Here is a 27,363-nt window from a genome sequence, read left to right on the forward strand (position 1 = left end):
GGGCTAGAAGGTGCCCTAACTCCACCACCTCACGTGGTACTCCCGAAACATCGCGGCCACAATTATATCAGACCAAAGCCACGCCCACTTCGTCACAGGAACGAGATTGGATCTTGGGATGCCAATCATTCAGGCTCAGGCCCCGCCCTCCAGCGTGCGCCCTCTCGCTAACAGCGTGCGCACGGGGGCGCGCACGGTGACGCGTCCCAGCTGGGGGGCCGGGCGGCTTTGCGGCTCCCGGAAGGAGCGGCGGCGGTAGGAAGCGGGGTCGGTGTGGCGGCTGGCGCTTCGCCGCGGTAGCCGAAATGTTCCCATCTCGTGGTCCATGGAGCCCTGGCCGCCATGTCCGCTGCAACCGAATAGGTGAGGCCAGCCCCCTCCACGCGGGCGAAGGGAGGGCAGGATGCCTTGGCGGCCAGCCCTCGTGGGGGCAGTTGGAGCTGGGGGATTCCGCTGGGCCACCGGTGAGCGGGCCGCGGGACGAATCCCTCTACCCGGGACCCTTCCTCCCCGCGCTGCCGGCGGCCGGGCCCCGCGTCACTGCGTCTGCAGCCGCCAGCCCAGCTCTGCAGAGCATCCCCCGGCCGCGCCCGGCCGCCCCCGGCACCCCTGCTGCCCGCGACAGTGACCCTGCGTGGCAGGTGCGCCTCTCCCCTCCCCTCCCCGCCCCGGCGGGAGAGACGTCGGCAGCAGTCCGGCTGTCGCACCTCCTCTGTGACCACGTTGCACTATCCCTCACCCACAGGCTGGCACGTCCGGCACCCTCTAGGGAGGGACCTGCCTGGGAGAAGGGCTGTGTCGCCGAGGAACCGATTGGTTTGATCCTAACATGTACACGTTCAGCGTCATTTTTGCTTGTTCTGCGTCTGCCAAGTTTCATGCCTTAGATGTTCATTTGGAGAAATGAACCAATTGCATGAAAAAGTAATGATTCAGAGCAGAGTACTTCAAACTTGAGCAATGTGGGGACTCCTTTTTAGAAGGGCCTCAAGGCCATGTTTGAGAAGCTGCTGGGAGAGCCAGTTAGCTGAGCCCTGGTGCGGAACATGTACATTTTTCTCCTTGGGTTCCAATCAGTGACCGTTTAGCTATCAGCCGAGCGCTTGCACCACTGCACCACCAGGACTTGCTTCACCTTGCCTTGTTGTTAGGTGCTATCAAATTGGTTCCAACGCAGTGACTGCGTTCTGCCATCCTCACAGCTTTGCTGCGTTTGAGCCTGTTGTTGCAACCACTCTGCCCCTCCATCCTCCTGTTGGTCGTCTTCCTCCTACACAGACCCTGCCGCTGTGTATTGATAACATGTCTAAAGTACGAGAAAGTCTCAGCTTCCTCATTTCTAAGAAGAATTGTAGTTGTGCTTCTTCCAGATTCCTTCATTCTTTTGACAGCCCGTGATATATTCAATCTTTTTCGCCAGTATTATCATTCAGGTGCATCCATTTCTTCTTTGATTTCCTTTACTCACTGCCCAGCGATGGAAAATGCCGTGGCGTGGGTCAGGCACACTTTAGTCCTCAAAGGGACATCTTTGCGTTTTAACAGTGTAAAGAAGTCTTTTGCAGCAAATTTGCCCAATGCGATACACCAGTATATCATTTGATTGGTTTTTGTTTTTTTCTCCCCCTCTCTAGTTTGTACATGCACAACACATGATTAAAGACGTGTCTACTATCAGTGGATGGCTGCAGACAAATTCTCTCAGTAATGTACTTAAATCATTGGCTTTCTTGACTGCTGCATACAGGGACATCCATTCATTCATTTATTCTGGTTACTAGTTAAAAGAAATCTTTTGACAACTTCAGCTCTTTTCTGTTTATCTCGATGTTGCTGATGGGTTAGGTTCTGAGGGTTTTTGTTTTATATGCATTGAGGTGTAATCTATACTGGAGGCTGGGTCTTTGATTTTCATCAGTAAGGATGTTAAGTGCGCTTCGCTCTCTGCAAGCAAGGTGTGGCATTGCATACTGCAGGTTATGCAGGTCTCCCTCTGGTCCTGTTTTTCTTCATTTAGTCTAGCTGCTTGGATTATTGGATCGGCATACTATAAATTGAATACAGATGCTGAAACGATATAGCCCTGACACTTACTTTTCATGAGTTTAATCCATGTAATGTACCTTGTTCTGTTCGAATGTCTACCACCTGGTCTATGTACAGGTTCTTCATGAGCACAATGAAAAACAACAACACAGAAACAAAAGCAAACTCACTGCCATCAAGTCAATGCTGATTCATAGCGACCCCCTGTGGGTTTCTGAGACTGTTTAGGAGAATAGAAAGCCCAGTCTAACTCTCTCGGAGCTGCTGGTGGTTTCGAAATGCCCACCGTTCGGATCACAGCCCACCACCTAACCACTACACCACCAGAGTTCTGGAGTTTCCATTCTTCACAGTGTTCTCATACCCACACAGTCGAGTGCATTTGCATAGTCAATAAAACACAAGTAAATGCCGTTCTGGTTTTCTCTGCTTTCAGTCTTGTCCTCCTGTGATCTAGCTTAAACTTCAATATTTGACTGCAATCACTTTTTAATGATCTTCAGCACAATTTTATGATGATGATATTAATGGTAATGTTCTATAATTTGCCTACACTTGTTAGGTGGCAGTGCATTGGGTCTGACTCACAGTGACCCTGTGCACGCAGAAAGAAGCACTGCGTGCTCCGGCACCATCCTCACTACCGTTACATTCGAGCCCATTCTTGCAGCCGGTGTGTCAGTTGTCTCATTGAGGGGCTTCTTTGTGGCTGACCTTCCACTTTACCAAGCATGATAGCCTTCTCAAGAACTGGTTATTCCTGATAACATGTCCAAAGTGTATGAGACTGAGTCCTGCCATCCTCACTACTAAAGAACATTCTGGCTGTACTTCTTGCAAGATAGATTTGTTTGTTCTGACAGTCCAATCCGTGGCACATTTTTTTAAATTGTGAATTAGGTGGGGGTTTACATTTCAGATAATCAGTTTTGCATTCACCATTTTACACTACCCCTCCTCCTCTGAGTTCTCGTCTCCCTCTCGGGGGTTGCTATCTTCTCCTTCACCTAGGTTGACGCTGTTAGCGCTCCAGCCTACTGCTGCAACCCCTCTGCCCCCCTCGCCCTCCTGCTGCCCATAGGACTTACTTAGTCTCCACCAGCGCGCCATAATTCTAATGCATCAATTCTTCTTCGGTCTTCCGTGTTCACTATACAGCTGACACATGAATATGAGGCAGTTGGTAAAAGCGTGGCCTGAGTCACATGCACCTGTGCCCTCAAAGTGACATCTTTAACACGTGCAGCAGGTTTGCCCATTGCAAATGTATGACATTGTTGGTTTCTTGACTGCTGCTTCCACGGGTGTCGACTGTGGATTCAAGTAAGATGGAATCCTTGACAGCGTAATCTTTTCAGCATTTATCATGATGTTTCCTGGTCCAGTTGTGAGGATTGCTGTTGCACTGAGTTGCAACTTAGAATGAAGGCTGCTTCGCTGTTCATCAGTAAGCGCTTCAAGTCCTCCTTTTCAGCAAGTGCGTTTGTACCACCTCCTTTTGTGGGTTCTTATAAGCCTTCCTCCAATCCTGCTGCTGTGTTCTTCATCTAGTCCCGTTTCTCAGATTATTTGCTCAGGATGCAGATTGAATAATTACGGTGAGAGAACACAACCCTGGCTAGCCTTAGCGAGGCTTAGACGAATGCTATACTGTGTGGGTTAACTATACTTGATAATGTGTCTTTATATCAGCCTTGCCAATTCTGTTTGACACATAAATAGAGCCATAAACGGGATACCAGTTTTTCAAAAAATTATTTTATTGGGGATACCAGTTTTTATAAAATACTTGTTTACTTCTGTATTTATCTAGACATTGATTTACCACTGCTTTTGCTGCATGTGGGATGTATGGTTTGCATTCTTCTAGTTCATAGGTTCCCAAACTTACTTGGCCTACCTCTCTCTTTTCCGAAGAAAAATGAATCAGTACCCTCTGGCAGTTAAGATTTGTTGTACTATATATAGCCCATAGTCCATGGTAAAGTATAGGTATCTGCTTTTGTCCCTCCCCCACCCCCCACCATGGTCCCAGCACCTCTTAAGGGGCAGTACAGCCCACTTTGAGAAGTACTGTTCTAGCTCCAAACAGGGAACAGTCTGCCCTGGTATATCAGCAGAACAAAGAAACAAAAATCAGTGTTGATCGGGGATTTGTAAATCTTTACATGTTATGTTAACTTGGACTAGACCACACCCAGTACAGAAGTGTGTACAGAGTGTGACAAAGACCTGGTTCTCGGAAGAAGTGTGCGATTGAGACCAGGACATCCCAGTTGGGTGGAGTGGGCCTTAGGAAAAGCTGGAGGCAAGAATGGGAACAGTTGTGTTACGGGGAGAGAAGAAAGACTGGAGATGCGCTCGCTAGAGCAGAGGGCTGTTTCCCAGCAGGGGAACAGGCGGTGAGAGAAAGCAGGTGCCACTGTTGGCTATGGGTGCCGTGCTATGGCTATGGTTTTGGTCCATAGGCCTCTGGAAGATTCTTGAACTGGTTATCTTTTAAAAGGAGTGTTTTACAAAGAAGTGTCAGTAGTGTTCCTGGGGAAGGCAGAAGGTAGATCATCTGCCAAGAGGTCTGTCTGAGATAGGATGTGTGCTGTGGTCGTTTTAGATGTACAGAATCCAGGTATTGAGGCAGCATTAACAAGACTTGGGAAAACGGAAAGCCACAGTTGAGAATCAGATGAATCTAGTCCATGCAGAACACCCTTATGGACCTGGACATTTTGGAAAGCAGGAGTTTGTGACAAAAGATTGTAACTCCATCCTAGAGAAATGACTAACCCAAATGTGCTAAGTGCATGCAACAACACGGGTGAACCTCGACAACCTTGTGCTGATTCAGACAGAGGGAGAAGGAGTGTAAGAGACCACGTGATCCAGAGGAGGCAAACGTGGAGACCAAAGTTTAGCAGTCCTTACAGAGACAGGTAGGAGGAGGAACGGGCAAGTATTGCTTAAGACCGCGGTTCTTAACAAGTGGGTCGGTCGCCTGATTCATAACAGTAGCAAAATGACAGTGATGAAGTAGCTACGAAAATAATTTTATGAAAGGGTCACGGCATTAGGAAGGTTGAGAACCACAGGCTTAAGAGATACTGCGTTTCTCCTAGGAGTGGTGGAAGAAAATTGGAAGCATGATTGGTGGATGTAATTCATGTTAGTGAACTGTACATGTTGAGCTGGCAACAGTTTGTTACATATTTCACACACAGATTAAAAAAAAAAAAAGATTGTGACTGCATACTTCAGTGGTTCTGAACCTTCCTAATGCCAAGACCCTTTAATACAGTTCCTCCTGTTGTGGTGACCCCTTATGTGGCCGTATCTGCATGTGGGCGGACCTACCCTGAGACGGATAGAGGAGTGGTGTCTCGGTTCCTAAGACCATCGGAAATATGTGGGTCTGGACCCACAGGTTGAGAACCCTGGCATCCTTAATTGGGTTTGCAGTGTCAGGACTCCCGGAGGCTCAGGGCGTGGGGATGGGCTTTGAGGGGCATTGCAGCTGTGATGTAGGACAAATGTGATGAGAAAAAGACCACTTAAAAACGAGGACTGGAATATTGAATGAGCGGTGAGAGGAAGAAAGGTTTGATGAGGACTTGATCTTAACAAATGAAAATGTTTAAAGCTTAAATAAGGGAAACATATAGATCTTAGATGCAATCACATGCATGTGTCTTAAGACAATGACTTAAATCCCCTTACAACTGCAGTACTTTCGCCGCTTCTCCTACAGAGATACACTGTTTCTTGCTCAGAAGTCTAGCTTATGTGTCTGCAACGTGGTTTGAGGGGACTGGGGAGTTGGCTCATGTCGGTTTTCCTGCACCCTGTGTTTTCACCCAGGAGCCATTTCTCTGCCGTGCAGAGCAGGTGGCCTGACTGGTGTTTGAAGGCATGGAAGAGCCAACAGATGGGCCCAAGGGTGTCCTAGAGCTGCGGAGCAGGAAGAGTGGGGGCCTGGCCTTGCTGCGTGGCTTCTAGCATGGCTAGAACCCAGCGGAGGAGAGGAGAAAGATGGGTTGGAGGATAAGGGAAGCAAACTAAGATGAAATCAGAGTGGGTCACAGTGGCCAAATCCTGAAGGACTTTGTGGGTCACACGAAAGAGGTTGGCTTTTACTTTAAGTGAGACAGGAGCCATTCATTGGAGTGTTGTTGGTTCAAGGGTGACGTCATCATGTTATCATGGACATGGGGTGGAGGCTGTTGGTACTGATGCCTGCGCTGCAGATGAGGAATCTGCTGGCTCACTGTGTTGAGCAACAGGTAGGAGAGCAGTTAGGCTGTTGTTCCAATAAACTAGGTAAGAGATCATTTTCTCTCCTTGCCCATTCATAGTGACCCTACAGGACAGCCTAGAACGCCTCCTCGGAGTCCAAGGCTGTGGCTGCTTGCTGGAGTAGAATGCCGCGCTTGCTCCCATGCAGGAGACAGGAGATAAGAACCTGGCCCCCAGCAGAGGCCATAAAGAAGTGAGCGCGGCGGTTAGAGTGATGGAGGTCGAAGAGAGGAGCTCCGGTGGCACCATGGATTAGGCATTGGGCTGCTAACTGCAAGGGTGGAGGGTTACGGGAGAAAGACGAAGCTCCGTAGAGATTCACAATCTCCGAAACCCCAGGAGTCAGAATTGATTTGGTGGCAGTTGGTTTTGGGGGCAGAATTGGATCTGAAAGGTAGAAACAGAGGCAGGACGCAGCGAGCTTCTGTGGTTTCTGGACTGAGCAGATTATTTTTTTCATGGTCCTGTGTGACATTCAGATAAGGCGATCTAGTGAGCAGGGGAGGGTCATATAGCTGGAGCTCAGCAGAGAGGCTGGGGAGGTGGGGTGGGGGGCAGAATGAGTGATCTGGTTATTGAAGCAATAGACTGTGACTGACCAGGAAGAGAGAAAGGTTGAGGAACAGCTGCGTAGCTGGGATTGGCAGAGAAGGAAGACTGTGAAGGCATGGGCTATGGACGAAGAAGCAGCATAGATAAGTCTTGAGAGCAAAAGTAGGACCAAGAGGTCAAGAACGATAAAGACTGAAAAAAGCCCTCCAGGCCGGCAGGTCATCTGGAGGAGAGGTGACAATGGCTTAAGCAAGAGACCTAACCGGGAATATAATGTCCTGCATGGTTCCTTGTCCATAAAAGGGAAGCCATATTCTTTCTCAAATAAATGGATATTTCAAATTATCTTTTAGGTAACGGTTAGTCTGTGTGTGTCTCCTGGCCCCACACAGATGGTCCCTAGCCTTCATCGCCACGAGGTCCATAAGACCCCTGAGGTGCGATGACCTTCCAGGTGGAGAGCCCGTCTGGTACCAGAGGGTCCTCATCCATTATTTTAGGCCTCATCTCCAGCAGCAACAGGGCAGTGCTAGGATCATGCACCACGTTATGCCGCCTGGAACTCAGACCGAGGCTTTGTGAACAGACGTGTTGCCTGCCCTGTGTCATCTCTGGTTTTCTCACTTCCTGGAACAGGATGGCTCTGTGTGAGGCCCCGCTGTCTCTGTACCTGTGTGTGAGAAGGGGGGACAACTCCCAGCACTCTGCCGGATCCTGAGCCGCCAGAATGGGGAGGTGAGTGATGGGGCCGCAGGCCTTGAGAGGGAGCGGCAAACACATCTACCTCTGTCAGGAACTGTCACGAAACTAGATCCGGGAGGAAAAACTATCTGAGCCTCAAGGGAGCGGTGTTAGAAGCTGTGCTGTATTTCTGTTTCACATCTGTCTTCTCCCCAGGCATAGAGGGGTGCCTACCACAAAAAGAACGTGCTTGTGCGAGGCAGGCGGAGCGTACTGGGGTTGACAGTGTTTCCATTAACAAGGCATCGGACTGGAATCTCAGCAGGGAGTAGATTAAGCATGCAATAACTGCCTCTGAGCTTCAGCAGAAGGATTGTATATTGCATTCTGTACCATTGGCTTTATACAAACACTTGATAAAGAATGTGGGTGGGGAGGGGCTGATGGATTCCCTGGAGGGACCCAAGAACCCAAAAGGGGAGTGGGGATTACTCTTGTTGGACAGGTTCGTTGCATTACAAGGATACCTTCCCCTTCCGTGAACTCTTTAAAGCAAAGACTGTAGAAATGAACTAGAACATAATAGAATGCACCCTTAAGGCAGTTTGTTTTTTTTCATACCTATCCAGAAGGAGCATCTCATTCCTTCTATAAACTAAGAAGAAACGTTCCATTTATTTGCCACAAAAACAAAACCCCCAAAACATCAGGACTAGCCCTAAAAACACTGGGCATACAAAACTTACTGGCTGCTTCCTTGTAAGGATATTGTTATGTGTAATATTTTCTCCCATCACTCAGCCATCTCTCTGGGAGAATGTACTTTGGAGTTCAGTGTTCAGAAAATCTTGTTCTTCCTGAGCCGTTGATATATTTCTAATCTGATGAACAATGCTTTAGGCACTAGGATGCCCAGCCAAGTAGAAATTTGCATCTCTTGAATCAATTTCCTTTTGGCTTTATCATCCTTAAACCTGCTTTCATTATTATCTTATTGAACTTGTTTTCTGCAATCCTTGTAATCCTTAAAAAAAAAAAAATTTTTGGTAACTTGTTATTGTTACTCCAGTGAAGGTTTCCAGAGAACAATGATTTTCTGTTGAACAATTCATACACATTTTGTTTCCTGACATTGACTGCAATCCCACGAAGCAACGGCACGCTTTTCACTTCCTCCTCGTGTCTGCTGCTTCCATTACCAAAGCCTTTTCCAAACCCAAACCAGACCAAACTCACTGCCGTCAAGTCAGTCCGACTCGCAGAGACGCAGTGTAAGGTTTTTGAGGCTCTACATCTTGACAGGGGCAGACAGCCTCATTTTTCTTCCTAGGAGCAGCTGGTAAGTTGGACTCGCTGACCTTGTTAGTCGCTCCACTTTAAATAAAAGGAAAACATTTAAGTGTCTTGAGCCATCGGGTTAATTCGCATTCATAGAGTTTGTTCTGCAGCAAAATAGCAGAATGGACTGAGTTCTTTGGCAAAGTGGAGGCGAGCTTCTGGTGTACTGATGCCTGCAGACATGGGATAGAGGGGTGCAATCTGAGTACTTTACAATAAGGTCCTTTTGGTAAGGGAGCCTCTTGCTTTCAATCTGTATTTGTTTTTAATTTCAGGATCGGCATCTCCTGCCTAGTCCCTGCTTCCTGGCATTTTAGCATCTCTCCAGTGGGGTGCCTTCGAATCCTAAATACCAACTTACGACAAATTATTGTCATCAGTGTCCTGGCCATTACGGTTTCACTTTTATACTTTTCTGTTGTCATAATTCGCAATAAGTATGGGAGGCTGTCCAGAGACAAGAAGTTTCAAAGGTAAGAGGTCTTCTCCATCCCTAATTTCATGACTTCAACAAGACTCTCAGGGTCCGATTAGAGTTTGAGGAGCAAGCGACTGTAGGAACTAGATTCGGTCCAGAGTCCACCATGGCGTGAACATAAGCTGCCTGCAGCTGGTTAGCTGCTGCGACTGTCACACCGTGGCCCTGCGACATTGACTTACACATAAACTTGTGACAGCTCATAAGCCAATTTTTTAGCTGCAATTAATGGCTTGGAAGTCCGTAGTTTTACTTCAGAACTTGTCCTAATGTCTTTAAAGAATATGGAGTGTATATCTAATTTAAATGATCCTTATTACTATCACTTTCTTTCTCTTTTGGTTTTTCCATCAGTTGGCAGTTGTAAAATATGATACAGTGTAGGAATCCGTACGTGGCATTTGCTGATCGCATCTACGGTAGGAGTCCAGTGCAGGATGGTATTCTCAGTCTGAATAAGTGTGTTTCTTTTTCTAAACAAGGTACTTGGCAAGAGTTACTGACGTTGAAGCGACAGACACCAATAACCCGAATGTAAACTATGGTATTGTGGTGGACTGTGGTAGCAGTGGGTCTCGAATATTCGTCTATTGTTGGCCAAGACATAATGGCAATCCTCATGACCTGCTGGATATTAGACAAATGAGGGATAAAAACAGAAAACCGGTGGTGATGAAAATAAAACCTGGTAAGTGAATGATAAACATCGGATTGGCTAGCAGGTTCTGCCCTTTAAGTCTCTGTGAGAGATGTGTGTGTGTGTTTGTGTATGCACGCACACACGCATATGCACTAAGGAACCTTATACTGATAAATGATGACTACAGCTTATTATTTTCCATTTCCAAAATTATATCCCATTTTAACGTGTTAAAGTATCTGTGTTCATGAAAGGATTTCTATCAAGTCCACCACTTGAGTTGTGTTTGTTTTCATGGATGATTTGAAGCCCCACTTCCTTCTTCAGGCAGCTCTCAGTGCAGTGATTGGTGCAGCTGTGGCATCGGCGCACTGCTTGGGAAACTGAAAATCTCTCGCTGAGCAAAAAGTCAGCAGTTTGAGCCCACCAGCTGCACCATGAGAGCAAGATGTGGCAGTATGCTCCCATCAGGGTTGCAGCCCTGGAAGCCCCGTGGGCCAGTGCTGCGCAGACAGTCGCTGCAAATCGAAATGACCCGCCAGCACTGACTTTGCTTAGGAGAGAGAGAGAGACCTTATGCAAACATTATTTGTACATCAGAATACATATCTATGAATTATGGTCAGCTCTCTATAATCTTAATAACTTTTTAATTCTTATGAGCATTAATTAGAAGACTCGTTTTCTGTTGCCCTGCTCCTTATGGTCTTATGTATTTCTAATTGGAAAACATTATAAAGATTAAAGTAGTATTGATCAGGTTTTTTAAAAGCACCCCCAAAACTTGAAAATGAAACTATAGAACACTGTAAAGCAGGGAGGGGGGTAGGGTAGGAGGGGAAAAAAATGAAGAGCTGATACCAAGGGCTCAAGTAGAAAGCAAATGTTTTGAGAATGATGATGGCAACAAATGTACAAATGTGCTTGACACGCAATAGATGTATGTATGAATTGTGATAAGAGTTGTATGAGCCCCCCACCCCCACCCAAATGATTTAAAAAAAAACAAAAAACACTGTAAAGCAGTCAGGAAGAGTTGAACCCTTGCAGTCCATCTAGCGGCTTCACCTGGGGTTAAACTGCCCTCATGGAATAAGGTGAACGTTGAAATCGCCCTTTTGGAACAGAAGGAGAATTCTAACACCGTCCCAGGCTGGATACCAGAACCTCATTAAAATCTGTCTGGACGTTGTAAAGCACCTGGGAGTGTTTGAAATAAGTATCTTTTATACCCCTTCTTTGTCCGGAAGTGTGAACCCCTATTCAAGATTCCAGTAATTTCCTTACTGAATATGCCCAGTCACTAGTGTTGGGCCTGCGGGTCGTTGAAATAATGTTTCATGTGTCCCTTCTCTTCTGATGCAAATACTTGACCCTTTCTCAGTTACAATTTAAAGGAGCCCCGTGTAAAGCACTTGACCGCTATTAGAAAGGCTGACTGTTGGAGCCTGCCAGCCACTCGGTGGGAGAAAGAGGTGGCTCTGCTTCCATCAAGATTTACAGCCTTGGAAACCCAGTAGGGCGGTCTTCTTATCTGTCCTCCTAAAAAGATTTCTGACTATGAGTCAGAATTAACTCTGGCAGTAGGTTGTTTTTGGCTTGGGGGGGTCACAATGTATTATCTATGAATGAAGAAAAGTTTTAACTTCTGGAAATACTCATTTGCTTTTGCACTCATTTAGCAAATATGTATTGAGCCTTTGTTATTTGCCTAACACTATGTGGAGAATGCATGCTTTAACAAGCACAGGTTGTGTTCTCAAAACTTGCATTTGTACTGAGACAGACAATAGGACATTTCGACGAGGTGCAGTGACGTGCTGCACGTAGAATTAGAGGGGAAGGAGAGCCTATAATGAGAGCGCTCAGGAGAGACCCTTAGCTGAATCTGGCCGCAAGGGCTAGCCAGGTGAGAAGATGGGGAGTAGGGAGGCGATTCTTGGAGGCGGTGCACAGCCCCTAAGGCCAGACAGAGTGTGCTGCCTTAGAGGAAGGTGGTTCAGTAGAGCTGAAGGCTGGATGGAAGAAACAGAGAGAGATAAAGGAGGCGGGTATGCTCTCCTGAAGAATTTAGCTTTATGGTGGGCATTTGTAGAGGTACCGCAAAAGTGTTTTAAACCAGGAAAAGATACGGTTTAAGAAGTATGAGGAGTGCTGTCGAGATCCCTGGGTAAAGCCCAGGCTCTGGAACCGCACCCCGATGAGTCTCTAAAGCAGCAGTTCTCAACCTGTGGGTCTGGACTCCTTTGGGGGTCGAACGACCCTTTCACAGGGGTTGCCTGATTCATAACAGTAGCAAAATTACAGTTATGCAGTAGCAATGAAAATAATTTTATGGTTGGGTCACCACAACATGAGGAACTGTATTCAAGGGTCACGGCATTAGAAAGGTTGAGGACCACTGCTCTAGAAAGAAACTGGGGCACACTGCCTATGCCATGTGAGGGTACCAATGGGCTATCATGGAGCCTAACCAATGAACGCTCGAGAAATCCAACCTGTACTCACTTTAGCTACTGTGAGGCCTTTATTGGTCAATTCTGCAAATTGGGCTGAGGGGGAGTGCCTCACAGCCTTTCATCCCCTAATTCACAAGCCCCTTTCTCTGGTCCCTCATTGGTTGAGACGGTGGGGTGAATAATCTTCCTTGAATGTCTCCTACTGTAAAGTTTCCCCCTCTGAAGTGGATCCTTCCTCTCTGTTCCCCTTTCTTAATTCTTCATGGGTTCCCACATTCCATACCCCAGGTGCCTGGGCCCTGGTGATTGTTCCATCAGCTATCAGCCAGTGCCCTAGCTACATGGTAACTCCTTGACCCTTTGTTTCCTGACTGCTGAAGATGCACCCGCCTGGTGACTTATATCTCACCGGAAGGAAATGGTGGGGGCATTTCCAAGGCTGGAGGGGGACAGGTTGGCCGAGAGTGGTGGCATCTGCAAGAAATGAGGAAAAGTAAAACATTGAGAAAGGAACCCAGGAGAGGCGATCTGTGGTGCTCCAAATGTTTGGTTGAGCATGGGGGCGGGACTTCATGCAGGACGCTGGCTGGCAGCATTGGGCGGCCAGTGATGGGGGCTCCTGAGGCAGGCAGCAACTGCCAAGGCAAGAACAAGTTGATGTTGAATTTGGGGTGCCTGTGAGATGTCCGCATGGTGATGCCGGTGGACAGTTCCTACTTCCTGATCCAGATTGCTGCCGACTAGGGGCTCAGCTGCCCCGTGGTGCTGGCTGCCATCGGAGTGAATGAGCTGCCCGGGGGACTTAGGAGCGTGCTTCCTCGGGGCCAGGGTGAAGAGCCACGTGGCTGACACATGTTAGATGCTACATTCAGGCCGGCACGAGGGAGCATAGTTTATATTTCTCTCAAATGACCCATACTGAAGAAATGTAACTTGTCTACTTGTCTGCAATGTCTACTTGTTAACCAAAGTCCCCTGTTTCTCCAGGCATTTCAGAATTTGCTACTTTCCCAGAGAAAGTCAGCGATTACATTTCTCCACTCTTGAACTTTGCTGCCAAGCATGTGCCACGGACAAAACACAAAGAGACGCCTCTCTACATTCTCTGCACAGCAGGGATGAGGATCCTTCCCGAAAGGTGATCCCCACACTCGGGCCAGCCAGCGAGGCTGTTCAGCTTGTGTGTGAAAAACGAAACCATCCCTGACTCTTCCTTCAAGCCTGGATTGGTGCCAGAGCTGTTGCTTTGGTCAGAAACCACCTCTCTCAGTGTATTTGTTTATGACTACAAACTGGGAAGTTTTCATGAAAAACTGTCTGTTTTATGAATTAACAGACTGCTTGTAGCTTCACATCCCAACCAGCCGCTTCTCAGTTCAGTTCTGGCTCAAGGCGCCCCCGTGTGTGCGGAGTAGGAATGCTCCGCGGGGTTTCAAGGCCAGGACTTCTGGCAGCGGGTCACCATGCCTGTCTGCCGAGGTGCTCCTGGGTGGGTTCCAGCTGCCGGCCTTCAGCCTTAACCATCAGTGCCACCCGAGGACTCCATCCTTGGAATCTTATAATTCTTATAATGGGGCTCAGTTTGAAAATTATTTTCTCAAATGCAGTCTCTTCAATGAATTGCTTTGGTTCCCAAATTAATTATTTCAAATACAATATACCAGCGTTATAGTCATCAGGGGAGATAACCTTTTTCCTTTCCAAGACAGAGAAATTCGGGATGTAATGTTTTGAAATGTATGTTTTTTTATTGTCTTGTAGTCAACAGAAAGCCATCCTGGAAGACCTCCTGACCGATATCCCTGTGCACTTTGACTTTCTGTTTTCCGACTCTCATGCAGAAGTCATTTCAGGGAAGCAAGAAGGTTAGTACATTGGTATGAAACTTCAGTATCAACTTCAACTTTATGTTGCGGATCTAGGCTTTCCCAGTTTCCCCAAAATCTGACCATTAAATTACTCTGAACACCTTGAAATTGAGATAGTATAGTTTTTAAATGGCTAAATTTGTTATTTGTATGGATAGTCTGTTACCCACACATCGAGCCACTTAAAAAAGTATGTGGGGGGTGGGTGGGTATAAAGAACATTTTCCTGAGGGGGCGTTGAGAAGAGTAGACTGGCAGACCAACATGGAAAAAAGATGACAAAAATGTTGCACAACATGAAGGATGTAATCAGAGGCACAGGATTCTACGGGTAGCAATGGTTGACTTGGTCTGTGTTCTGTTGTATTTATTTCCATCAGAATCCACCCCCCAAATTGTCTTTGTCATAGTTAGGGTTCTTATTTTTGACTCATTTTGATAGAAAAGATTTGTGTTTATGTTCCTTATGATGATGAAGATAATTACTGATTTATTGGACCCTTCTACTGATTTACTGCGGATTTGAAAAGGAGTAATTCTTTTTTACTTTGACACACTAAGAAAATATTAATTCTATTTTTAAAGAGTTCGTCTTAAAAAATAACTGACAAATCAATATGATTTGCAGACATAAATTGCTAGAAATAAATCCCAAGAAGCACTTATTTCTGAATCTTTAATCATCTTAGTAATTGCCCCTTATGTGAAAGGCATGTAAAGAAGGCCGATTAGGGTAAACTAATGGTACCATTGAATTGTTCACAGAAGACTAAGGGGCACAGTAGCTCTTACACAAGGTAGAGTTTTAGGTGCCATAAGGAAGATAAGGAGAAAGTTGAGTGGAAATTCAAAAGAAGGAAAAGTTTGGTGTGTTTTTTTTCCTCCCACCTAGGGGCATCATGGAGAAAGTGATACTTGAACTGGATCTGAGGAGATATCTTATAAAGAGAGCATGCAGAACATGGTGAAGGTGGGGCTCAGAGGGAGGAATAGGAGGCAAACTCTAGGCAGAAGAAATATATGTGAGTCAAAAACACTGGTAAGAAGGAGTCCCTGTGGACAGGGGAACAGAAAGGTTGGTTTGACTAGGTGCAGCCCTTTTGCAAGGTGGTTGTAATGTTGAGAAATTGGACGAGTAGGTTAGACTCAGATCCTAAAGAAGACATCAGTAGCAAAGAGTGGGCTGGAGTGAAGAGTCTGGGGAGCTTGACAGATGGCCCGTCACCGCCCCTCGCAGTGGAAATGGGTCGAGGTTGCGTGGAGGAGATGTCGTAGAAGTCGGATCACTGAGACTTGACAGCCAAATGAATGTAGGCTGAACGGAGAAAGTACAAGATGACTTGAGAGTGTGAAACCATGGAGTCTGGAAAACTAACTCCCAGGGAATTGTATTTTTAACAACTACATATAAAACTATAAAGATTAATATTAAACGTTCTTGGGAGACCACTAGGCAAAAAATACACCTGTAGTGCACTCAAACCTGTTGCTGTCAAGGTGATTCTGACTGACAGTCCATAGGACTCCCAGGCTGTACTGTCGACAGAAGCCGATTGCAGTGCCTTTCTCCCACAGAGGGTTCGAACTGCCAGCCTTTCGGTTAGCAGCCAAGTGCTTAACTAGTGTGCCTCTAGCTATGCTAAAACCAAACCCACTGCTCTCTAGTCAGTTCCAACTCACAGCCACCTTAGTTAGCTACCTTGCATAGCAAAGGTAGGAAACTTTTTTCCTACCAAGGGGCATTGGACATTTGTAACACCACTCGCAGACCATGCCACATTATCAACTGAAAAAGTGTTTGATGTCAATTAAGTCCACGAGGAAGCAGCATACCAGCATCCATGATGCCGGATTTTAAATGTTAAAGTCCAAATCCGAAAGAGGGAATGGTATCAGCTTAAACTGAAATGCTGGTGTACAGAGGTCTGTGGATGACAGTAGAAGACCAAGGCACATTTGTAGGGTCTAAACACGGAATAAGCCTCTGGTGATTCCCTGTAATATAATTGAGGAATGGGAATAACCTGTTTATCACACAGAGATTATTATAGTGATGACTATCTGACTTGAATGGTTAAAACTTTATGCTTTGATCTCCCTTTTGATAGGTTTTGAGCTAGATGTGGTTTTTAATGTTTTCTAGTTTTCTCAAATTGGGGTTTCTGTGTTGCATTTTGTTATTGTTAGTAGTCTCCTTGACTCTCTGTTATGTATTTTTCTTTGTTTTTTAGTATATGAAACCCAAGATAGGTGACTCGCGTGAGACAATAACTAGAATCAAGTTTCCTGGAGGGTTCAGCAGGGGAGGTGGGACGTGGTCATGGAGAGCTGAGAGCAAGGAATACAAGCAGGAAGACATTGTCTTGAAACTGAGTGTCGTAGCAATGACACCACCCTGCTTGATATGACTGAATTATTGAGTGGTATGATGTCTAGATGAAAACCAAACAAAATGATTTGAAAAAAAACAAATTGAAATTTAAAAAAAAGTTTAATTAAAAAAATTAGTTGGTCTGTTATATTTGGTCAAATATTCACTTAACTCATGCCTAATGTGATAGCAGGAACTGCTTCTTTGGGACGAGGCCTGTGGTGTTAGCTGGCGGTAATGATTTCTCAGGACTTACATGACGCATGGGCCAGGCACCCCCCACCATTTGGTATAAGGTTTCTTAGACTAAGCCTTTATGGGGGCAGACAGCCTTACCTTTCTCCCTCAGAGCCACCGGTGGGCTGGCCTTGTGGCTCATAGCCCAATACCTAAGCCACTGCATCCCCATGCATTAAATGCATGGATTGAACATATCATCTTGTTTCAGACAATGTCAGGGAGTAAAAATAAATGACATGTTACATAGGCTGCATTCATAAGAACTATAGAAGGTATTTTAAATGTTATTTTTCTTCCTTTCTCCCTGTAAAACATCTATAGGTGTGTATGCTTGGATTGGCATTAATTTTGTCCTTGGGCGATTTGAACATATTGAAGATGGTAAGTACCATGCTTACAAGTAAGGTTTAACTGGGAATCAGGGTTTTTCTCTTTAACCCAGACGATTAAAGAGGAGTTAAATTCTGTGACACTGCCAAGTGTGTGGGCGTAGAGCACAAAGAACTGCGTTGTCTTGCGCCTGAGCCTGGTTTTAGTTGAGAGGAGTATACAGTCGTTATGAAGCGTGCATGTTCTTGAAATCCGCTATGCAAACAAGATGACTCTTCAGGAGCTTCCAGCGCTGGGGGTCGGCTCTGTTTGCCGAGTCTCGCTTGCTCTTTGCAGATGACGAGGCAGTGGTGGAAGTTAACATCCCTGGGAGCGAAAGCAGTGAAGCCATTCTCCGCAAAAGGACCGCGGGCATCCTGGACATGGGAGGCGTGTCGACTCAGATAGCGTACGAAGTCCCCAAAACTGTAAGCTTTGCCTCCTCACAGCAGGTTATTATCTGTACAAATTTCCTTCTTTTGGTTCGGTTTTCGTTTAACCTGTGTCCATCCATTTTTGTTTTTGTTTTCTGAGTCTCAAAGCGTCTTTACTGTGCTTGCTGAGGTGCCCGCCCAGGAGGAAGGAGACGGGAGGAAGCCAAGGCAACCCTCAGCTAAGCCGTTTGTTTGTCATTGAATCAATCAGCTGACTTGATCCGGACCTGGAGTTTCCTATAGTATATGTCAGTCAGATGCTTGATTCGTGTTTTCACTTTTGTTCTGTCACTTCTTTTCTCAACAGGTGTCCTAAAACTTAATAACCTTTGGACGGCTTAAGGAGTAATTGGGAAACTATGATGCTTCTTTGTAATGGTCCAGGCAGCTTTTAAGTGCTCAGGAGAGGTTGAGGCTTGTGCCAGTCCTTCCTCCCACACTTCTGAAGTTGAGGTTTTATGATCTTCGTGCCGCCCCCTGCAGTGCTCTCAGGCCCACCCTGGGTAGACGGATGCCCTCATATGTACAGGGAACACTGGGAGGAAGGCCTGGGTTGGTTTCCAGAGCTCTCAGCCAATGACAGCGGGTCCTCATTACCTGACTGGAGAGTAACAACAGTGGTTGACTGATGACATTTTCCCTCAGAAGAAGGGTGGCAGCATCGTGTGGTGTTTGCTAAAAGGGAGGCTGTGGAGCGGCACAAACCTGCCTCACGTCATCATTCTGGTCCCTACCAGTTGTGTGACTTTATACCAGCCACTGAACGTCTCAGGTGCCCTCATTGCTAAGGGTGGACAACATGCCAGGCAGTTATGAGGATCGGTGCAGTGCACACAGGCTCCGCGGATGTTAACTAATATTATATCTATTCATTTGTTAGGGCGGTCAACAACAGCTTTGAGCTCCTGGGAAAGAGATTTTGGAAATTTAAGTGTTAAAAAGTTGTCTTTTCTATTTTCTATTCAAATATGCTTTAAAAATGGTTATGCTTTTAAAAAAATGTTTATTTTGCCCATTATTGATACATATATGTAAACATATATACTATATTAGCATGTTATATTTTCTATCATATATTATACCTGAGAATATATTATTTATATGTATATAATATGTATTCATGCATATAATATACATATGAGGACTTCAAAAGTTTCATGGGAGAAAAATCCATGATCTTTTCCAAAAAAGCTTTTGGAACACACATGCACACACAAAAGGACTTTGGAAAAATACTGGAAAATCAAGATTAAGGTTTTTCCATGGGCTCATGGTCCAGTATAGCCACTATTAGCATTGTAGTCTCTTTCTCTGCACTCTTTTTTCCCACTGAAAGTTTCAAGAGGATGCTGCTCACACAGATGGGCGGTCTCTGGTTCCCAGGGCATCAGCATGCTCCCTGGTCCTCTAGCGAGAGCCATTCTACTGTCATCCAGGATTTCCTATCGGAGGACTGCAGTGACACTTAGGATCACTTCCCAAGAATATGAGTTCGTAAATAGATTGACTTTGAAGGCTCCTCACAGCCCGACACATGTGCAACGTGTTGCATCAGAATTGCCCCGTTGCATCCTAAAGGGTGCCGACTTAGATTTTTGGAACCACAGAGGTAGAACTATCTGCCTGTCTCAGGTGAAAATCTTTGTCGATCCTTCATTTTAAAGGGGCATGTTCATCAGGAGCTAAACGTTTTTGTGTTGCTCAAAATACTGAAGTTTGTCTTCCTTATGTCTGCAGGAGGAAGTAGCTAAGAACTTACTAGCCGAGTTTAACTTGGGATGTGATGTTCACCAAACCGAGCATGTGTACAGGGTCTATGTGGCCACATTTCTTGGGTTTGGTGGCAATGCTGCGAGACAAAGATATGAAGACAGAATATTTGGCGACACCATTCAGAAAAACAGGTAAAGCACCGTACGTTTTTCAGCAATTACTTTCAAACCTATTTCTCTCCTCATAAAAAAAAAAATCAGGCAAAGTATGGAAAATTCGGCCAGCAAAAGTTTATCCACAGTGTTAGCTGTTGATTCACTTCTCGGTGAAGAGGAGCTAAAGGACTCCAGGGTCAGACCTTTAGCCCAGGAGAGCCTCCAAAGAAGGAGCTCTCACCTCCTCACTCTCAGCCCACCCACTGAATTAGAAATTTGACTATCAGACTCTTACATCATTTTGAGTTTGGAGTAATACTATTCTTGGTTGCAAAGTCTTTGAGAAACTCAGCACTTCAGACCCTGGCAGCTGTCCTGCAGGCCTGAGGGGTAAGTATGTGCTCTTGTGGATTACTATTTGAAATGCACAGTGTTCTCCATGATGATGTTGTTTGGGAAAGCCAAGTCAGTCCAGACTCACAGCGATCCTGCGTGCAGCAGAACTGAGCATCAGCCTGTCCTGTACCCTCCTCACCGATACTTTTATGTTTAGCCCATATGTAATGAAAATCAACCAGTGCGTTCACTTAGTAGCTAAGAACCATCCTGGAGGACGTTGTACAGGGAAAGGACAGAGTCTAGGCATCGAAGCTAGTGGATTTTAATAATTTTTAGCAGGGTGACTTTTAAAAATGAATTTATGTAAAATCCTGGTATAGAAAACATCTAAAACTGATTCCGGGAACCCAAGAGGAAAGCGAATTTTGGGAATAATGAGGGCAACAAATGTATAGATGTGCTTTACACAATTGATCTATGTATTGTGATGAATTGTATGAGCCCCAATAAATTGATTTTAAAAAAAAATATTTACAGCCTCAGAAACCCTATCAGAACTTAATTACTGGACTAAACCTAGAAATGTGAAGACAAAAAAAAAAAAGAAAACATCTAAAACAAATAAAAGCAACATGTTACCGGTTTAAATGTATTTTGTATGTTTGAGTACACAGCAATTATTTATTTGAAATGAATCCGTAGAACAGAACGACTGCTTGAACACAAACATGTGAGACCGGGGTTATGTAAGCAACCCCGTTCATCCCTGCAAGGATGCACTCCAGCCCACACTGTTCACCTCTCCGCCAGCACGTCTCCTGACCCTACTCACTCAACAGACCTCACAGTCCCCAGGCAGCCAGTTCATCCCCAAATGCCAGCCAGCAGCTTCTGAGACCCCACAATACCCTCACTTCTGACCTGCTGGCTCCCACTACTCCCTTGGTCTTAACAACTCACCAAAACAACTCATGGAAAGTTCTGTTTTGCATCAAAAAGGGTCAAAGTGAAGAGACACACAGGGTGGGTTCTGGGAGCGTGCCCTACATGGAGGTTCTGTCTCCTTAAAAGCACGCTTGACCTTCGCTTGTCGAGGAGATCTTCCACCAGCCAAGACACACTAGGAGCTTTTGTGTCTAGAGCCTTTATTTGGCCTCGTGGCGGTGAATCAACCCATTTCCCCATGGCCTTTAGGCCTGGCTGGCACCACCCTGAGTCCCCTCATTCGGGTACGGTCTCAGGTGTGGTCTGGAGCCCTGCACCTCACTTAGGGAATTCCAAGGGATTAAGTGTAATCTCTCAGGAACCAACGACAGACCAAATTCCTTTGGGTAAAGTAAGCCCCTCAGCTTCTGTGTGCCATTTGTTTTGATGCAATCATTCTGAGGAAGAGAATATCCTAGTGTGTAGAAATGATAGTATACTCTCCTGAGCACTTTAACCTCATCAAACGTTTCCAAAGGCCAAGTCAGAGCTGTTTCCCACCACATTTACAGAAACTTGCATGTGTGCACAAGGGAAGCAATGAGACATTGTCCCATGTGTGGGCCAAAATTGTGTATGTGGTATAATAGAACGGAATATGGATACATTAGAAATGACATCTGAATCCACTGTTTGCAGTTCGCTGAACCCTTTGTCGAGTTCTTATGTTTGCTTTATATGTCAAAGAATTTTGCACAGTGCAAAATTCCATGGATTTTTTAAATTTAGATGCAGTACAACAAAAAGAGTTGCATAAAGTATGCAATTGACCAAATTTAGATTTTTCTGATAAGTGCCGCACCACTTTGTCACATATCAGGAATTTTTTTTTTAATTTTTAAATCATTTTATTAGGGGCTCATACAACTCTTATCACAATCCATACATACATCAATTGTGTAAAGCACATTTGTAGAAGAAAGAGAATGTTTTGAAACTGATTGTGGTAGCAATTATACAATATTGCTTGATGTGATTGAACTATGGAATGAAATTATATCGGTATTAGCTCCCAATAAAATGGTTTTTTGGGGAAAAAAGAAGCACGAATCAGGTGTAATGCCAGGACCCAGATGTTAGCCTTTTGATAAATATCTGATAAATTATGAAGCACCACTCTCTTTCTTTTTTTTAATCATTTTATTGGGGGCTCATACAACTCATCACAATCCATACATACATCCATTATGTCAAGCACATTTGTACATTTGTTGGCATCATCATTCTCAAAACATTTTTTTTCTACTTGAGCCCTTGGTATCAGCTCATTTTCCCCCCTCCCTCCCTGCCCCCCCACCCTCATGAACCCTTAATAATTTATAAATTATTATTTTTTCACTGTCCAACGTTTCTCTTCACCCGCTTTTCTGTTGTCCATCCCCCAGGGAGGGGGTTATATGTAGATCCTTGTGATTGGTTCCTCCTTTCTACCCCACCTTCCCTCCACCCTCCCAGTATCACCACTGTCACCACTGGTCCTGAGGGGTTAATCTGTCCTGGATTCCTTGTGTTTCCAGTTCCTATCTATAGCAGTGTACATCCTCTGGTCTAGCTGGATTTGTAAGGTAGAATTGAGATCATGATAGTGGGGGGAGGAAGCATTAAAGAGCTAGAGGAAAGTTGTGTATTTCATCGTTGCTACCCTGCACCCTGACTGGCTGGTCTCCCTGCAACCTTTCCGTAAGGGGATGTCCATTTGCCGACAGATGGGTTTTGGGTCCCCACTCTGCACTTCTCCTCATTCACTGATATGATATTTTGTTCTTTGATGCCTGATACCTGATCCCATCGACACCTCATGATCACACAGGCTGGTGTGCTTCTTCCATGTGAGCTTTGTTGCTTCCCTGCTAGTTGGCCGCTTGTGTATCTTCAAGCCTTTAAGACCCCAGATGCTCTATCTTTTGATAACCGGGCACCATCAGCTTTCTTCACCACATTTGCTTTTGCACCTGCCTTGTCTTTAGCGATTGGGTTGGAAAGGCGAGCATCATGGTATGCCAGTTTAATCGAACAAAGTGTTCTTGCATTGAGGGAGTACCTGAGTGGAGGCCCATTGCCCATCTGCTACCTTAATACTAAACCTATACATATATGCACAGAGATATATTCCATCATCATATATAAATATATTTACATATGTACATGCCTGTATTTAGACCTCTATAAATGTCCTTTGCCTCCTAGTTCTTTCCTATATTTCTTTTTACTTTCCTCTTGTCCTACTATCATGCTCAGCCTTCATTTGGGTTTCAGCAATTCCTCTCTGTTACATTGCCCTTGATCAAGCCCTACTAGGCCTCTTACACCCTCCTCACCACTGATTTTAGATCACTTGTTGTTCTCTTGTCCCTGGGTTTGTTAACACCATTTCCTTTCCCTCACCTCCCCTTCTCCCATGTCCCCCAGGAACCGTTGGTCCCATTGTTTTCTCCTCCAGATTGTTTATCCCACCTATCTTATCTAGATAGACCTGCAGAGATAATAATATGTACAAAAAACAAGGCAGAGCAAAACAAAACATCAATAAAAAACCAGTGACAAAAAAAGAGGAAAGCCTGTAAATAGTTCAAGGTCTTTTTGTTAACCTGTAGGAGTGTTTTCCTGTAGAGTCTGATGGGGTGACACACCTTGGCCCCAAAGTCTATTTTTGGTGTTCCCTGGGCACTTCCTTGCTCTGCTCCCCTTGCTGTTCTGTTGCACATCCTTAGTGTTTTACCTTGGTGTGGAGGGGTCAGATCGGACGCACACTGTCTCCAATGTTATCCCCTCTAGGGCTATGGGTCAGTGAGGGATGTCATATCTTATAGTGGGGCCGGCCCTATGGGTCCTCTCTGTGCATTGGCTGCAAAACACCACTTTCTTATGAGTCCCTAAATTCACAAAACAAAAGACAAAATCAGGACAAGATCATAAATCAAAATAAGCATTCATCTGCCGATCTTTTACGGTGGGCACATCAGCCGATGAGTCGGCCATCATTTTGGTGCCGCACCGCACCCTCTGATCTCGATGCCGGAGGAGTTTCTTTAAAGACTTTAGAGAATCCTGAGATATTTATGCAGTCATATAATACCAAGTCCTTCCAGGTTCCCCCTTTCCTTTCCTTGCACACACCTCGTTTAACAGCAGCTCTCTAGCAACTTATCTTTTTGAAGCACTACCATAGATTTCGCAGCACCCTCTTTTCATGGTCACGTTGATGCATAATTAAAGCAACCAGTATGGGGTAAAGATGGCCTTGGGAACGATAGAGTTGGTAGATATTCAGCTGGGGTGGCTGTGAGACCAGAGAGGAGCTCCCGAACACCCCTGAGTACTGCTTTGTAGCCCGGAGCAAGTGGGAAACCCTGGGTAATCTGACAGGTTGTTTAACAGGGCTTTGCTAACGTGCCTGCTGTAGGCCCTGTTCATTATGAATCGCCAAGAGAGGATCAAGTGCATGATTTCCTAACTTAATTTCCTAATTGATCCTGGGCCCCGTTGTCTTCTCACAGAACATCCTACAGGACTCGTGTGCAGAGCACGTCTTGAGAAACAATAACCAAGAGGCATTTCTCCAAAACAGGTGTTTCTCTGTGACTCCTGTCTCGTGATGATGTCTCTGTTTGTCCCGTAGGCTTCTGGGTAAACAGACTGGTCTGACTCCTGAGACTCCATACCTGGATCCCTGCTTACCACTTGACATTAAGGATGAAATCCAACAAAATGGACAGGCCATGTACCTGCGGGGAACAGGGGACTTTGCCCTGTGCCGAGAGACCATCCAGCCTTTCATGAACAAAACCAATGAGACACAGACTTCCCTCAATGGCATATACCAGCCCCCAATTAACTTCCAGAACAGTGAATTCTATGGCTTCTCTGAATTCTACTATTGCACTGAGGATGTGTTGCGAATGGGGGGAGACTACAATGCTGCTCAGTTTACTAAGGCTGCAAAGGTAACCTTCCCAGAAACCCTCTGCTCCCGCAGGCTTTCGGGAGATGGTGTAGAGAGCGAAGGGCGGTGATACTCCCCCTCACATTTGGCAGCCTGCATCCAGAGAAGAGCGAGATGGAGTCAAAGGCTGAAGTGCATGGTGGGCATCATGTTCTTGGAGGCAGCGAGGGAACTAGAGTGGCACTCAGAGAGCCAGGGCGAGCCTAGCTCCGCCCGCCCTCCGGGAGGCTGCATAGTCATCGGTGGCCTCCAGGGCAGCCTTGCCGGTCTGTTCTGCAGCCTCTGAAGACTCCTGCCAGCCTTCCTGTTGCTTTAGCTGCCAGGAAACGCCTAGCCCCTCGTTCCCCTCTGCCGCTCTGGAAGTTTCACCGCAGTCTCTTTCAGGGGTGCCCCCTCTTCATGTTCCTAAGTGTTTGTGAGCCTAGGGCCCCGCTGTTGGTCCTCAGATCTCTCTTCAGGTTCTTGGATGGCCTCTTCCATGCTCACCGTTTGCTGCTGCCTCTCAAGAGGAGGCTCCAGTTGTGACCTTGGCCCAGCTGCCTGCCAGACTTCACGACTCTAACCAAACCCACCATTTCCCTCCATTCTACCTCGGCCATTCAGGCCCCTCCCCCAAACCTAGTCCACCCCCATCATCCGTCCTGACGCATGACCATCTGTCTCGCAGACATTTCTCAAACCCTCCCTGTGCTGCTCATTCCCTCCCCTGCACCACCCCAGGGGCCACGGGACGGCTCTCTGCCTGTGTGGGCTTCAGTGGCCATCCGCACGCGGCTCCAGAGTGCTCCGTCTGGAACAACGGCAGTCACCTTGCTCCTGTTTAAAATCTCTCCAGCGTCTTCCTGTTGCGTACAGGGTAAATTCCAAGTGTCTCCACACGCCGTGCCCACCTCTGCAGCCTCATCTCCGCACCCCGCACGTCAGACCCCAACCACCAGACAGGCCGATGCTCGTTTCCCCCCTTGCGGGACGGCTTCTGTCTTGCACTTTTGTTGATGGTGCTCCCCCAGCCTGAAAGGTCTGCCCTCCTCCCTCAGGCAGGCCCTGTGCTGACCCCACGCCCCACGGAATGATAGCCCAGACAAGCCTGTCCTCTTGCCAAGGGCTCAGCCCGCCCTCCCATACACAGGTTATGAAGAAGCCGCGCCCCCCTCGGTTCTGAGGGTTGAACTCAGAGGAAGCACCTAACAGAGCTTCTCGCAGCACAAAGGGGTGATTTGTAGAAAAGATGGTACCACTTTCACTTCAAGACACGGCCCTGCGGAGTCATCGTTGTCTTCCCAGGACCCTGTCCTGAGCCTGGCACAGAGACACTCGGATTGAGCTAGTAACAATAATGCTTCCCTTTACCAGAACTGTATGCCTGTCACACGCAGTCATCCCGAGAGAAACGAACCACTTTGACGAGGTTGGTGGGGGTCAGTGAAGTTCTTCTGAGCCACAGGTTCAACAGAGTTTTAAGACAAAGAACAAGTCTTATATTTGCTAAACAGAAGTGTTTCTGAGCGTGTGTGATATAACTTAGATGCTTCATAGTTGTAAAGATATCTCTGTTATGAACAGGGATTTGACCAACCTTTTTCTAAAAATAAGAAAGGTGTCGTTACATTTTAATTAATATTCTACTCTGGACACAATTTCTTTCAGGACTACTGTGCCACCAAGTGGTCCATCTTGCGGGAGCGCTTTGACCGAGGCCTCTATGCCTCGCATGCTGATCTCCATCGGCTGAAGTAAGTCGGGGAGCCCACGGGCCATGGCTCCAGGCTTGACCCGCTGGCCCCCTCTGCTACCTTTAATCCTCACGGCTCGCTTCCTTTTCTCGCCGGGCAAATGCTGTCCCCAAATGCACCTGCTACTTTCTTGCTCCATTTTGCGGTTTCTTTCCCCCGAAGTTCTCCTCTTCGTGTCCTTATTTGTTAAAACTCTCCAGCCGCCGTTCGTCCCTTCACCAGACTCTGTCCCCGCTCTCAGTCTCCCAGCCCTCCCGGTGCCTCTCGGGGCAGTTGTTAGATTCTGCTTTATTTGATGATTGCTTTTTTCAATCCCCTTCCATTGCAGGTCACTTAAGAGCCACTATTATATTATTTAGTATATCTTATTACGTGCCTAGCCGGCACTTTACAAGACGGTAGGCCTTTAATAAATGTGTAAGAATAGTACAGTCGAATACTAGAATAGTAGAGTCGACAACTAGAGTTGACGGGTAATTCTTACCCTCTCGTTCTGTCAATAAACTGAAGCTCGGAGAGGTTGGAACGTCCAGTGTGTAAATGACAGAAGGCCTGTGAAGGGGGTTGGCCATGCATGGTACTAGGTAATACATGCAGGGCCAACTTCAAGGGCTGATTGATTTAGCAGGCGAACTCTTTCATGTATGGGACAAGGACATAAACGAAGGACATCAACTAGAAACACGTCCGCTCCATTGGTCTGGCCCTTCAGAGAGTGTCTACCCCCTGTGGG

The 27,363-nt window shown here is 46.1% G+C and overlaps 1 protein-coding gene across 5 annotated transcripts in view; it reads left to right on the forward strand.

The window, feature by feature from the left end:
• Positions 1-261: 261 nt before the first annotated feature.
• ENTPD4 (ectonucleoside triphosphate diphosphohydrolase 4) overlaps positions 262-27,363 on the forward strand; it is a 32,571-nt gene continuing 5,469 nt past the window's right edge. For 2 of the 5 annotated variants that reach the window (XM_004707604.2, XM_045286645.1), the window contains exons 1-11: positions 262-363; positions 7,522-7,620; positions 9,180-9,377; positions 9,865-10,070; positions 13,469-13,619; positions 14,243-14,346; positions 17,282-17,341; positions 17,627-17,781; positions 19,501-19,667; positions 24,574-24,898; positions 26,545-26,630. In XM_004707604.2, coding sequence (XP_004707661.1) covers positions 7,613-7,620; positions 9,180-9,377; positions 9,865-10,070; positions 13,469-13,619; positions 14,243-14,346; positions 17,282-17,341; positions 17,627-17,781; positions 19,501-19,667; positions 24,574-24,898; positions 26,545-26,630 — 1,460 coding nt within the window. In that variant the 5' untranslated portion in view covers positions 262-363; positions 7,522-7,612. Of the gene's footprint in view, positions 364-1,634; positions 1,705-6,298; positions 6,321-7,521; positions 7,621-9,179; positions 9,378-9,864; positions 10,071-13,468; positions 13,620-14,242; positions 14,347-17,281; positions 17,342-17,626; positions 17,782-19,500; positions 19,668-24,573; positions 24,899-26,544; positions 26,631-27,363 lie in introns of those variants that run through there. The other 3 variants (XM_045286643.1, XM_030884602.2, XM_045286644.1) reach the window with 3 other exon arrangements.

This window comes from Echinops telfairi, unplaced genomic scaffold (genome assembly GCF_000313985.2).
Source record: "Echinops telfairi isolate 266 unplaced genomic scaffold, ASM31398v2 ScPeMD7_9;HRSCAF=40, whole genome shotgun sequence".
Classification (NCBI taxonomy): domain Eukaryota; kingdom Metazoa; phylum Chordata; class Mammalia; order Afrosoricida; family Tenrecidae; genus Echinops; species Echinops telfairi.